The sequence below is a fragment of the Brachyhypopomus gauderio genome, chromosome 6, assembly GCF_052324685.1.
Source record: "Brachyhypopomus gauderio isolate BG-103 chromosome 6, BGAUD_0.2, whole genome shotgun sequence".
NCBI lineage: Eukaryota > Metazoa > Chordata > Actinopteri > Gymnotiformes > Hypopomidae > Brachyhypopomus > Brachyhypopomus gauderio.
In genome coordinates this window covers 19,663,381-19,677,486 of record NC_135216.1, presented here as the reverse complement: position 1 = coordinate 19,677,486, position 14,106 = coordinate 19,663,381, and the positions used below count along the sequence as shown (strand labels likewise).

General features: G+C 41.8%; 2 protein-coding genes across 3 annotated transcripts in view; both read left to right on the top strand.

Moving 5' to 3' along the window:
• Positions 1 to 3,628: 3,628 nt before the first annotated feature.
• Positions 3,629 to 6,197, top strand: LOC143516259 (histone-lysine N-methyltransferase 2B-like). Of its 2 annotated transcripts, XM_077007817.1 has the most exons (7): positions 3,651 to 4,022; positions 4,400 to 4,521; positions 4,795 to 4,902; positions 5,023 to 5,058; positions 5,188 to 5,317; positions 5,578 to 5,670; positions 6,073 to 6,197. In XM_077007817.1, exons 3-7 carry the CDS (start codon positions 4,811 to 4,813, stop codon positions 6,136 to 6,138), a joined length of 417 nt encoding a protein of 138 aa, XP_076863932.1. In that variant the 5' UTR covers positions 3,651 to 4,022; positions 4,400 to 4,521; positions 4,795 to 4,810; the 3' UTR covers positions 6,139 to 6,197. The 2 variants fall into 2 exon arrangements, 1 of the variants encoding a protein (XP_076863932.1); XR_013131628.1 differs by lacking the exons at positions 4,795 to 4,902; positions 5,023 to 5,058; positions 5,188 to 5,317; positions 5,578 to 5,670; positions 6,073 to 6,197 and adding an exon at positions 4,666 to 4,752 and having other exon boundaries at positions 3,629 to 4,022.
• A 1,677-nt stretch (positions 6,198 to 7,874) lies between these two features.
• LOC143517218 (uncharacterized) overlaps positions 7,875 to 14,106 on the top strand; it is a 61,280-nt gene continuing 55,048 nt past the window's right edge. Inside the window, exons 1-5 of the mRNA XM_077009463.1 lie at positions 7,875 to 7,899; positions 7,990 to 8,039; positions 12,492 to 12,639; positions 12,720 to 12,824; positions 13,806 to 13,898. Coding sequence (XP_076865578.1) covers positions 7,898 to 7,899; positions 7,990 to 8,039; positions 12,492 to 12,639; positions 12,720 to 12,824; positions 13,806 to 13,898 — 398 coding nt within the window. The 5' untranslated portion in view covers positions 7,875 to 7,897. The remainder of the gene's footprint in view (positions 7,900 to 7,989; positions 8,040 to 12,491; positions 12,640 to 12,719; positions 12,825 to 13,805; positions 13,899 to 14,106) is intronic.

Here is a 14,106-nt window from a genome sequence, read left to right as displayed (position 1 = left end):
CTCTGTTAGAAAAAGAAAGTCCAGAAAATAATCTTCAATTAATTTAGCTATTATAAAAGACTTGTTTGTGAGTGAGCGGACATTTAGTAAGGAGACTTTGAAGACTTGATGTGTTTGATCAGCATCGCTTACATCACTTTTGCATTTCACTGGGATCAAATTTTGTTTGTTACAATGTTTTGTGCCCTTGTGTTTTCTTCTGATTACATTTTTATTTCGATTCTGAGAACCAGTGGGGAACCGTCAGGGCCCTCTACGCCCTCTCAGAGGGCCTAAAATATTCTTAAAGCATTATATATATAATTATCCAATTTTATTTTATCTACATACAGTTTGACATTTGACATCTAAACAATTACAAAAATATAAGCAAATAAAATATTCACCCGTGTCTATTCAATCTGTGTTGGAAGGTGAGGGGTTAAGTGGAAGCCTATGAGCCTGTGTCTCCCCCTATCAGGACTGTGATGCCCGCTGTTCGTTTACAGAGGGCCTGGCAGTTATAATTCAGTGCAATACCAGTTTCAAATGACAGCAAAAATTGACCAATCATATCTTCTCTCTTAGTTGGCGGGCTTAACTGTATGATAATTTCCGCCCGCTGTGGCGACGCTAGCTGTCGTTAGCACCACCGCTAGCTAGTTTCGATTCATCCCTTTGACGTCCTCGTGCGCGTTGTTTACATATTCCGCTTCCGAGAACCACGGAGCTGTGAACCTTATTTTGTTTGGAAACTTATTTTGCTTAAGACGTTATCTAGTACAGATATTATTGTTTATTGCGTTTTTAAAGCTGTACTGTCGTCTCAGTTTTTCTTTATTGCAGTTTATTAAGAAAGGAAAAAAAATATTTTTTTTGCGGGCCCAGGTTTAAAGGTCACGGTTTGCTACTGCTGAGAACCATGCCACCGGCTATTTAAAAGAACTGGAATGTAACACTGACTAGGAGCATGGGTTCCAGTGTGTCAGACCTGAGAATTCACTGAGTGTGCAGGAGAAGTAGGTGAGTTCCCACAAGACTGCAGACTGTAGTGTTGCAGTACCTCTTCAATCTCCTGGAGTTTACCTCTGAGACTGTGGACAGATTCTCTGACAGGAGATGGTGGGCTCCTTTGACTGACATTACTGACGTTACTGCTGGCGGTTGGGTGCAGGTTCCGCATGTGAGTGATTCCATACATTAGATTATCCACAAGCATTTGAGTCCCAGCCCTGTTAGGGTGAAGCTGATCAGGTTTAAAAAGCTCAGGATGCCTCCAAAAGATGTTGAAATTGTCAATGAAGTTTACCTTCCGATGAGCACAGGCTGTAGTGAGCCAGCTGTTTAGAGCCAGCAGTCTGGTAAAGTGACCACAGCCTCGACGTGCAGTTGGTATCGGTCCAGAAATGAACACTTCACACTGGGAAAACTACAGAATGTTGAGCAGATGGTTAAAATCCTGTTTCAGAATCTCACTGTTGTTTGTAAACATCGCTAGAGCCGACATGTACAATCAGTCTTTCCGTAGCTGGATGGTCATGCAATATGTGTGGAATCATGGGTATCACTTCACAGACAGTACCACGAGGAAAGCAAAAGGCCTTAATACTGTTGCTCCATACATCTCTGATGACTGAGTCCCCAATTAGCAGCGTTTTGGGCTGTGGCGGTGTTCCTCGTCTCCTTTCACCGTTAATGTCTTGGCAGCTAAGGATGGTTAGCATCCTGATGGCTAACATGGTTAGCACCTAAGGTTGCCACCTAGGTCTGACAAAAAACAAGGACGCTGTCATACCGACCACAGGGTGGCGAGTGTAATCTGTTGAAGGGGGGGGGTGGCGAACGTAAAATGTTACCGGAGGGGTTTAAAATGGACACAGCGAGAAAAAAAACTGATTGTGCAGAAACAATTAATTTAAAAGAAGAAAAACCGGGACAGGCACATGAAAACCGGCACAGTCCCGGGAAAACCGGGACAGGTGGCAACACTATTAGCACCTTGATGGCTAACATGGTTAGCACCCCGATTGCTAACGTGGTTAGCACCCCGATGGCCAACATGGTTAGCACCCCGATGGCTAACCCTATTAGCATGCTTATTAGTTAGCTGTCGACTGGCATGGATTGCAAGCTGGTGGTTGGGACGACTCTTAGCATGTTTGTTAGCATTCAGCTCGCTAACACAGTTGGCAGCCTGGTGGTTAGTCCGCGAATGGCCAGAGCTATTTGCATGCTGTTGCTGTTGCTTAGCAGCCAGACTGTAGTTGGTTCTCTGATGCTGATTGGGGTGTGCTTGATGTCCTTGATGTCCTGGAGAGGGAGGCAGCATGTTATGGTGAGACTGCTCAATTTCTGCTACTCCAGTTGAGGCGAAAGCTTTATATCTGTTATCTAAAGTAATGTTCTGTTCTGAAGATTGCTGCTTGCCACCACTGCTGTGGTGGTTTCTGCTACGTTCCTTTCCCTCGAACAAGAGTCCAGCCCTTATCATTGTTGTTGTTAACAGGATTAGGAGTTGAGGCCAAGATGAGCTTAGGCTTTGCCCCCAGTACATCCCAGCAACAATGCAGAGAAACGTCTCTTTCTTTGCCAGTCACAGGGACGGTTTTATCAGCAGTTTGTGTAGCAAGAATAGAGTCCAGATATTCTTCATCCTCCCATATAGAATGTAAGGTATGGATTCTTTGCTGAAGTTCCGCAACCCTCTGAGACAGTTTGATGCACTCAGAGCAAATAGATGATGTGGAAGCATGAGCCATAATCGCAAAAGCACCGGGCACACAAGGCTCAAATATCCAAGTTAAAAATCCAAAGTACAAAATTAACACCCAAAAAGTTCTGGCAGGTAATTCACAGCTGTAAACAATATCAGCTGCTGATAAAACAGTGCACAAAAACCACTAACTCACAAGGTTGAGGCGCAAAAAACAGTTCACTCGCAGTGTCTGACTGTCGGAATGTCAAAAATGCTAAATTATCCTTTATAGATTAATGTAAAAAAGCTTACCAAGTGAAGTAATGCGTAATGGATCCTTTTAACTTGTAAAAATAACTTTATTTTGTAGATATAACTCAAATAAATGAAAAAATAGTAAAGGACAGGCAGAGCTGGCAGAAAAGCATCTGTACAGGAGGAAAGCAGGTAAAAGTAAGTAAAATAAAGCATTTTGCAAAATTGGCTTATTTTGCAAATGCTGAAATCATCTTTAATTGAGAAATCCAGTTGACAGCCTTTACAATCATATTCTGCTGTTTGGAGGGTTTGTATATGTATTGTATAGCCTATGTATATCTGTAGCGTGTTTGTATGTGATAAATCTTATCATACACTATAAATACATTATCAGTCTAGACTGAAGAAAGCACATGTGTTTGTGTTTGGTCTCTTCCCAAGGCTTCCCAAGGCTACTGTTGCTGTTCGCATCGTCCCTGCTAGAAAAGCCAGCGTGTCCACCGCAGCCCCACAGGTCCTGCTAGTCAACCGCTCTGGCGAGATTTTAATAAAAGACCCGCAGACCAATACGTACCAGGTTCCTAGTTCTACTTCACCATCGTACAGCCAGATTATCCAGATCGCTCAAATGATCCACAGTCGTAACCTTGGACCACGAGCTATCCCAAGGGTTATTGTAGCTCCTGTGCCACAGGTGAGCCTCAGCCAAAGTCCAGCCATACATGTAGTATCGTATAGCAATGGACCTGCACCCCCAAGTAAAATTTTAATCAGGAGGCTACCTCAGAAACCTTCAGAGGTGTGAATGACCAGTGGCAGTGTGGTCATTAGAAGAGCCAGCAGTGTAAGGGTTAAGAATGTATCTGTGCCTGACTCTCCAGAACCAGAAGAGACCCAAGGAGATCAGGCACAGGCTATAATTGAGAGAGCCATGGCCAGCCACCGGGAAATGGCCAACCCTTCTGTCCTCAGGCCATGCGAATACCAGGTCCACCCACACCTCAAACTCCACCCTCCTTATGTGCTAGGACAGTCTCTGAGATTACACCACCAGACTCAACCTGCCATTCTGTCCCATTCAAGATCTCAGGTCAGAGTCAAAAGTGTCCTCAGTGTTGGACTGAACCATTGTAAAAAAATGCAGGACGGACTTCACAGAGCAGACGGTTCCCGTCTCTCAAGACGAGCTCAGCAGTTGAGTGGGGCCGGGGGTACTGGAATTAAACAAATGAATGTGGAACATTAAAATCATGAACTGTCCACATACATTTTTCCCTCTTTTACTGTAGAGCCAATAAAGTCTGCATTAAGGCCCCAACTGTTAAAGATGTGTTGGACTGTGACCAACATGTAGCTGAAAATCTGGAAGAACCAAAGATTGATGAAGCCAAAGACTCTAAAGCAGTCTTCATAAGAGTGAGTTTATATTAATGTTTATAGACCCCATCAATTTGTTTTGCTTTGTAGAATTGCTGCAAAGGACTGTGAACCCAGTGAAGCACAGGGGAGAGAGAGCATTAACCTGGGCAAAACACACACGTGGGTCAGCTCCGGAAATGGTGATCTGTCTGACTGAGGCCCCTGTGCAGGTAGTATACACCCCGCCCCCCTTTTGAGCAATTGAGAGTAAAAAGTTTGGAACTGAATCCAGATTGCGTGCGTGCGTGCCTACAAGCAGTTGTTATTTCCTGCAAAGAAGAAATTGTCAAACATAAGGTCATCTTTTGTCTCAGGCTGGAGCTCGGATGAAGACCCTTGAAACCAGAGCTGGACGGATGTGTATAAGGACAGATGTGTTTTGCCATGTAGAGAAAGTTCAAGCCAAATATTATGATTGTGGATGCTGGTTTTATGTCCTGCAGTAAATCCACATTTGACATGTTCAACTTCCTGGCGTCACAACACCGTGAGCTTCCTGAGAGCAGGCCCTGTGATGAAGACAAGGAAGAGGTCAAGCTCAAGTCCAGCAGGTTGGTTTGTTCTAGAAACTTCTTATCAGCTGAGTACTCAGCACTGTGTCCAGTACAAGGCTGAAAGGTACATTGTGTTTATGAATGGATGAAATACGAGTCTCATCTCCACATTTGCAGATGTGCCACCAGCATGGAGCTGCCAATGGCCATGAGGTTCCGACACCTTGAGAGAACGTCTAAAGGAGCTGTGGGGGTTTATCAGTGAGGCTGCCTGATTCTGCACAGGCTCCTCAACTCTAAAATAGACAGAATTTGCGGTAAGGTTTCTTCATTTGTTCCCAGATCTGCCATTCATGGGCGTGGCCTTTTCTGCAAGAGGAACATAGAAGCAGGAGAGATGGTGATTGAGTACGCTGGTAATGTCATACGCTCAGTGCTCACCGACATGCGGGAGAAGTATTACGACAGTAAGGTATGTTATACAGGCTAATCCAGTGTCTTCATCCCGTTAATCTTCTCAACCACACAGCCCCCCCCCCCCCCCCCCCTTATTTAACTATTTATTAATTTTTTTACAACATTTATTTCATGTTATGGTGTTCATTTATGGTGTTCTTGGCTACATATTGAAACTGGAAGCTGGCATCTTCATGGATGCTTCTCTTTAAAAAAAAAAATTTGAACCCTTGTTCTCTCTCTCTCTCTCTCTCTCTCTCTCTCTGTGATGTTAAGGGTATATTGGCTGTTACATGTTCCGCATTGACAACTTTGATGTGGTGGATGCCACAATGCACGGCAATGCAGCACGCTTCATCAACCACTCCTGTGAGCCCAACTACTACTCCAGAGTCATTAATATGGAAGGCAGAAAGCACATTGTGATTTTTGCCCTGAGGAAGATCTAACGCAGGGAGGAGCTCACCTACAATTACAAATTTCCAATTGACAATAGGAAGGGGTTAAACCTTCTACTTGTTATAGCCATGTGTTTTTTTTTTTTTTTTAAACAAACATCCAAGCATATTCTTCACAGGTCCACTACCTCAGCGGCTCATGACCAGTGTTGGCTAGTATAATACAAAGAACTGTAGCACAAATGTACAGAGTTCGCTTTGGTCCTGCAGCATTTAATGTCTGCACCATGACTGCAGATGATTGGTTTCTGCTTTCAGGCTTTTGCTCCGCCCACCTTGTGCTTTTGTATTGAATGTTTTGTTTACTTCACAGGAAGGAGGACTGAGCCCCACACTCGGCATCAACAACTCTTCCATGTTATTTAGCACGTGTGTATAGTTGTACAAAAATTTTGAAACCTGTTACATTTTTCTACGCACTTTTTTATTTATTTATGATGTTCATAATAAACAATGGGACACAATAAACATAATAAAGATCCTGAAATGTTTGACCAAAAGTTATGTAACTCTGAATGGCACTAGTATTGTGCCTTTGTTGTATAGCGCCTTAGTCTTGCCAGTTAAGTAGCGTGTTTTCAGTTATCTGTTGATCTAGAAGGGTGTACCTAAAATGGCCTCTAGAGTGCGCTGGAGAACAGTTCATTTGATTGAGTTGTAAACAATGTACTTGTAAAAATGTAGGATCAAAGGATGAAAAAGCTATTTGAGTGCACTGCACGGTTGCCAACTCTCATGATTTGAGCGTGAGACACACGCATTTGACCGTTTTCACACGCTCTCACGCTACACTTCCGATATCTCACGCCGGAAAAAAAATCTAGTTTATTTACCTCTGATCCACATCTATGATTCAATGAGTTACTAGTTCGCTCTGGCGCCAACCACTGGCGATCTTGCGTTCACCACCACCCCCCCCTCACCCCCGGTCAACAACTTACGTTCGCCGCCACAACCCCCCTCAGCCCCGGTCAACAATTTACACTTGCCACCTCCTCCAGGTTCAAATCTCACTCCAAGCGATCTTCAAAAGTTGGCAACCCTGGCACTGTGTATATCAGTGTAGGTATGAAAACCAGAAATGTAGTGGGACAACTTTACACAAACCACAGTCGATAGACCGATCAAAGGCCACATCACACAACATTAATCAATTATTCACTATTTGCAGATTTCCAACTTAATGCAGTAAAGGATAATGCGTTTTCTTTAGTTTATATTCTTTAGTAGTTTGTTTTTACGTTTACTACATTCAACTGTTTCTAATTGAATGCATTATTTCTGATAGGACAGAGACCGGTGAAAGCACATGCAAGCTGGTACTTAGAAGCACAAAAACAGCCATCAAAAATCTGTAGATGAGGACGATGACCCTGTCTTTTGAAGTGATAAGCCAGGTCCTTCAGGTGCAGTGTTCATAGCAGGTGGAGGTTCCAGCCCTGTGCAGTCTTATTAGAGGGTGGAGGTTCCAGTTCAAGCCCTCCTCTACCATTACTTCATCAAGGTGTTTCCAGCAAGCAGATTTAGCAACTTACCCATATCTGTGTCTACTGAACATTCCTTAATCAAACAAATGTGCACTGTGGGAATATGTCAGTGAAAGCCATGATTGCTATTTCCATCAGTACTGTATGATATCAACACTGTTAAGCAGGTGGACCTTTGCTATGCGTAGCTTGTAATTGTATGACTGTTTATCCCTTACCTGGATTTAATGTCTGAATACTGAACATCCTTGTGTTACTTCTACTGATACCTGGGTTATAAACACCTGTTTCATGGATCAAAGGAACAAATGAAATGAAATGAAATGAAATGTGCCATATTTTGTCAATTGTGATTTTTATGATTTAAATGATCCAATGAAAACCAACAGAGTGAATCTGGGATGTGCTACACGGTGTTCTTGATGACCCAGAATACAGCATCGGTAAAAGTGCAGTTTTTTTTACTGATGCAATCAATATCTTGTGAAAGACCAATTCTGCTTGCATAGCATCAGTTTTGTCACCAGTGTAGTCATGCCCATGTAGACCTGGCCATGTTCCTATCACACGGCTGTGTATATATAGACACAAGTGTACTCCTGACTGTCAGAAGTGTCCTGTGTGATCACATCGTTGGAACAGGAAGAATTTATGTAATTGATATTTCTTAAAGTTGATATATGGTAAGATCTTATGAAGTATCTGGCCTTCTACCTAATATGCTGTCAATGCCCTCGTTTCAGGATGAAGATTGTTCTGGTCCTGCTGAGTTTTGCTGCACTTCTGTCTAGTGGTGAGTGGTGTCACAGTTGATAAGATTCTATCACGCCACTTTCATTTAGCTCTTCACAGTTAATGCAGAATGATCTATTTCTTGGAACAGTCGACAAGATTAAAAAGGAAAAATAGGTGCTTTGGTGAATATTGTATATCCAATTTAACAAATTTTATCAGTTTTAAAATGAACTAAAAACTTCCATCTTGTTTGTGCCATTTGTTTGTATAATGTATAAGTAGGTATTAGGTATATAATATATTCTTTAAAGTAAAAAGTTAGATCTGAGCCTTTCTGCATATACATACCTTCTCGTCCCCATTCCAGCAGGTGCGGGAAAGGCACGGGACTTTTACCCGTCGTCTCTCAAAATAATAGAGATGATAGAGAACGGATTAGCGGATCCAGTTTTAGACGTATAAAGAGTGATATGACTAACTGATACCTACTAGGACTTTGGCCTTCCAGCTCATTGAGCTTGACCATATCACGTCGTCTGCATGACAGTGTTTATTATCAACCAGTGTCTAAATGAGACTAAGAGCCACCATTTCTTCATCTACTGTCTTGCTGCTGAATTTTGGGAGGAGGGGTGGGGCATGCACAGACACACCCCCTTTCACACACACACCCCCTTTCACAGGCACACCCCCTTTCACACCCACACCTCTTTCACACACACACACACACACACACACACACACACACACACACACACACACACACACACACACACACACACCCTTTCACCCCCTCCTTATTTCCAGTCCTGGAGTGTCAAACCTTTATTAGATATACTTCTACAAAATAGCACACCTTGGTACATGAATATTAAAGAGCAATTTAATTCCTTTCTTACCTTCTTGAATTCATAAACTTCTGACTTAATTTACTGAATATATCTTGTCTATTTGGTTCATATAAAATTTCTTAGAAACACAATTAACAAATTTAACAGTTTATTGGTTGTCCTGGTAAATGTTTGGGTGATGATTCCTTAGATGTCTCACTCTGTAAAAGAGTTAATATAATCCTGGAATTTATGACACTTAGAAGTTTTGGAAGAGAAAGACGATGAGACAGGTCAGGTCAAGATCCTTCAGCTGGAACGGACCTGGACATTGTACGGCCCGCAGGCCACACTCTGCCCTCTAACTATCTCTGACTGGGCTGTGCGAGATCGTTGATAAGTTATAAGTCAAAAGTAAATGTGTGACAATGTCTCTATGTGTGACAGTTACTGATGTATATATGTGGAGAGTGGTGATACAGCCCAGTTACTGATCTATATATGTGGAGCTGTGATACAGCCCAGTTACTGATCTATATATGTGGAGAGTGGTGATACAGCCCAGTTACTGATCTATATATGTGGAGCTGTGATACAGCCCAGTTACTGATCTATATATCAATCAATCAATCAAAGTTTATTTGTATAGCGCTTTTAACAACTCAAGTTGTCGCAAAGCAGCTTTACAGGGTTTACAAGGTTAACAATACTATACTATATCTCCACATACTATATATATGTGGAGAGTGGTGATACAGCCCAGTTACTGATCTATATATGTGGTGAGTGGTGATACAGCCCAGTTACTAGGGGTGTGACAATACACTCAGCTCATGATTTGAGACGAGACACGATATTGGGTTCACGAGAACTAGACGAGACGAGATTTTAAGAAAACTAAAATAATAAATTATATGACTGAACAAGACTTTTATTTATGTGAGTTGCACATGCATTTTGAAATGTTTTATTATAACTCAATATGCATGATGTAAGCATGAACTTTGAATAAACTTCTTCCTCTACAAATTGAAATTAAAATAAAATTTCATAAAAGTTAAAATAAAATAAATAAAATTAAATATTTCTCCTTTTTCAAGTGCAAACAATATTATGTACAAAACAAAAAGTTATTCTCTGTCAATACAGAGTGCAAGTAGAGCAAACAGAGCCTGACCAAGTATTTACTGCAACTACACAGATATATTCATTTTTAAGAATATTAGCATGTCCACATATTTGCAAGCAGCAGGCACGACTGTTTTGGCATGTTTTGTGCCAAATTCCGAGTCCCCTCTTTTGCACATGCATAAAGACACTACAGATGATATTATGGAGTTACAGTGACTATAACTTAGTTCATTGAGCACTCTAGTTTTGTCCTAACTGTGACGCGGGGATGGAGGCAGCAGGAGGCAGAGGCTGAGTATCGAAAGGTTTATTCTCCATCATGAAACGAAAAAACTCAGGCCACTTGGCAGTATAGAAACAACAGGAAAACAAAGGATAACTGAAGGTAAGTAAGGCTGTAGAACGACGTCGGGCAGGAACAGTGATGCAGCAGTCTCTCCCACGAAGCGAGGCGATGGGTGCAGGTAGTATGTGCAGCACTGGACAGCGCGACCTGTGAGAATATAAAGAGCCAGAGTCTGATTAACGACAGCTGTCAGTACTCTGGCGATTGGGACTGAGGGAGTGACCAAGAGTGAGAGGGCGTGTGTGTAGAGGGAGGTGTGTGTGCACGCGCCCTCTGGTGGCGTCTGGGCTGACCCACCGTAACACTAACTAGATATTTAGACATAATACTGCTGTAATACTGCGCAGTCGTGGTCAGAGGTGAACTTCGGTATAGCCAGTGTGTTTTTTTTAATTTAAATAGATAACACCCTTGAGCCAGTGTGGCTTTGGACATAGATAATGCCGTGCCGTTTGCTGTGATGGATAATTAAAGTCTAGCTCTTATTTATGCATATAAACATAAATCGACAATATCATCTGTAACGTCTTTATGCGCGGATAAATGAGGAGAGTCGGAGTTCGACAACACCGGCTGAAAGCTAAAACTGTCGCACATGAAATGCTACAGGCACCGTTCAGAAACTGATTAGGGGTGCGTTTCCCAAAACGTTTGTAACTCTAGGTACTTCGTAACCTCGTACTTACGAATATTCTTAAATTTACAAATGCTTCCCAAAACTCTTTGTAACTTACTTCGTTCTTGTAGTCGTTCGTAACTTAAGAATATCTGGACCCATTCATAACTCACTAAGTACTTCTTAACTCGAAGCTCACGTGCAGTTCTACCTCAAAAAGGATAGAGGTGCTAAAGATCACAAATCCCGCGAGATTTTTTACGCGATGAGAAATATCACTGAATTACATCTCACGAGATCTCGTGACAGAGTCCACGGGCAGCGAGGACGGGCAGAGTCCACTGGCGGGCAGCTGGGACTCAGGGAGTCTGCTGGTGGGCAACGGGGATGGGCGGAGTCCGCTGGCGGGCAGTGGGGGCAGGCGGTGATGCCCTCTAGGTTGCAGGAACGGGTGATTACACCCTCTGGGACACGGGAACTGGCGGTGATACCCTCTGGGTCACGGGAATGGGCGGTAGCCTTTTCTGGGTCGCAGGAACAGGAGGTGGCCACTCCTGGGCCTCCGGTACTCGAGCTGGCCTTTCCAGGGCCTCTGGCACTCGAGCTGGCCTCTACTGGGGCTTCGGCACTTGAGCTGGCCTCTCCTGGGCCACCGGCACTCGAGCTGGCCTCTCTTGGGCAGCGTGGCCACTACTCCCCCGCAAAATGTTTTTTTGGGTATCCTGGGGTGAGGCTGGCGGGATCAGATGAGGAAGGTCTGAAGCTAGGGAGTCAGCTTCAGCAGATCTGGTTCCCGCGTTGACGACCTCTAGGAGCGCTGTGGCAGCCGGGCTCTGCTTAGGGGGCGTGGTCTTCAGCTCCCGGTCTTGGTTGAGCCTGGAAGAACACACAGACACAAGTGCTTCTCTGGGGCTTTCTCTGTGACGACTCCGCCTCACCGAAGGCACCGGGAGTTCACAGTGGCTTTTGAAAGCCAACCGAGAGCCAAGTCAACAAGACACAGGTGGAAACATTGACGACATGGGCATGGCAGATGGAGGGAAACCATGGAAACAGACAATTTTCCCAGCAAAATGAGAAAAAGTTTAAATGTTTATTAAGAGTCTCTCAGTAAAACTGACATAAAAAATGAACATACATTGGTCTCGGGCCTCTTCTATGACCCCCAACATTTAATTACCTATGGTAATTAACCAACTCGTGACACAAACCTCTTAACCACTGATATGTTTACAGATTGACAGCTGCTGATGGGACAGCTGAGATTCAGTGACTTCTCAGCTGAAACCCAAATGTGCAGACTAGAAAGGGTTAAGAGTATCTCCATGGCTATGTTCACATTATAATCTTGAGATTTGTCATTGCTGTTATGAAAATCATGAATTTAATGCTGCAAAAGAATGATTAGATACAGAGGGAAGCAGCGAGATATTACGTGTTTTGTGACATATAATTGCTATAACCTCTTTATTGGTTTCCCCTAAGGGACGTATTGCATAATTTATGTTAAATTTACTATATTGCCCTTACTTAAGGGCAATATTGTGTGGTTGGCTTTAATTTGAATAATAATGTGAATTTATCAAGGAGTGGAGTGTTTTAAGGTGTCAGCCAAAGACTATGAGAACTTTGATCAAATGTTGGAGTTTGGAGCCCAAGTATTTTTGAGTTACTTGGACAAACTCAGAGAAGTAACTGAGAGACTGGTGAGAGATAACCAACTGAGAACAAACAGGTAAGACCTGTATGATCTAAAATTGCTGAGTGGCATTTAACTAGCACACTGATAATACTTCCTATTGGGTTGTTCTACAGAATTGCAGTCCAAGGCTACTGGAACTCCTTCAAAGAGACAGCCAGTAAAATTAGTGTTGAGGAAAGAGGTAATGATGTGCAGGACGATGTAATCGTTGTAGTGCGGTAAGTACAATCTAGTACATTTAAGATTAAGATCAGATCAAACACTATCCCATCTCTGTTCCTACAAACATTTTAGATTTAAACCTAACAGAACAAAACAGGGTTATTTTCCTTCTTGCCAACACTTAGATGATGTCGTGCAGGTTGTCTCTCACTCCTTAACACCAGATTAAATCACTGCTCAGTTTCTGTCCACAGGACAGGACAGCTAGCCTCTCGATTTGCAGGCTAATCAACAGCCCCTAATTTTAACTGAAAATGTTTCCTTTCTCTTTATTCCTGTTTGTTTGTTTCTGTTTATTTGTTTGTCTGCTTGTTTGTTGGAAGGGAGCTGAACTCAATTGCCATTTCCTTGTCTTGTCATAGCTCTGCTATTTTTCTGAAAAGTGAAAGCAAACTAAATTGTTCATTTTGCTAAATTATAATAAAACAAAATTAATAACCAGGATGATCTTATTAAGCTTAAGCTAAGTATTTACTTCTAAATATGTATGCTGTATTGTTTGTATTTACTTACATACTAACATATTTACATACATATCTATGTGTGCTTAGTTTACAAATTGTATCCACTGAACCCATAATCAGAAGTCTTTATAGGCTAACTAAAACACTGCCTGATAGCACTGGTGTGGTGTGTACAGAAATAGTAGTAGTAGTAGTAGTAGTAATAATAGTAATAATAATATTAGCAATAATAATAGTGATAATACTAGTAGTAATAAATGTAATAGTGATAATACTTGAGGTAATAATAGTAGTAATAATAGTGATAATACTAGTAGTAATAGTAGTCATTATAGTAGTAATAGTAGTCATAGTAATAATAGTAAGAGTAATAATAATAGTGATAATATATGTAGTACTAATAATATTAGTAATTATAGTAACTAGTAATAATACTAGTATATTATTCTCTATGTAAGTGTGTAATATGTTATGTTCATGGAAGACTTTCATTTCTTAATTTCTAATTGGCAGCACTATCAGAAGGCTGGTTTTACACTACAAGGATGATGTACGAAACACAGTAAATCTTTTAACAACAGAGAAGAATGTTCAGCAGTACTTCCCGTAAGTACACCTGCCTTTCACTTTATATACACAGATTTATATATGTTAACATGTTGGATACATTGGACATTAAAATAAAGTATATTGATATATTTGAATCCCAGAACTGAAAATCCCAAACATTTGAAATATGAAATATGAAAACGTGGAAAGCAATTCTAAAATCACAAACTTCAGAAGAACCTAAACTTCTGAACATCTGTCTGTA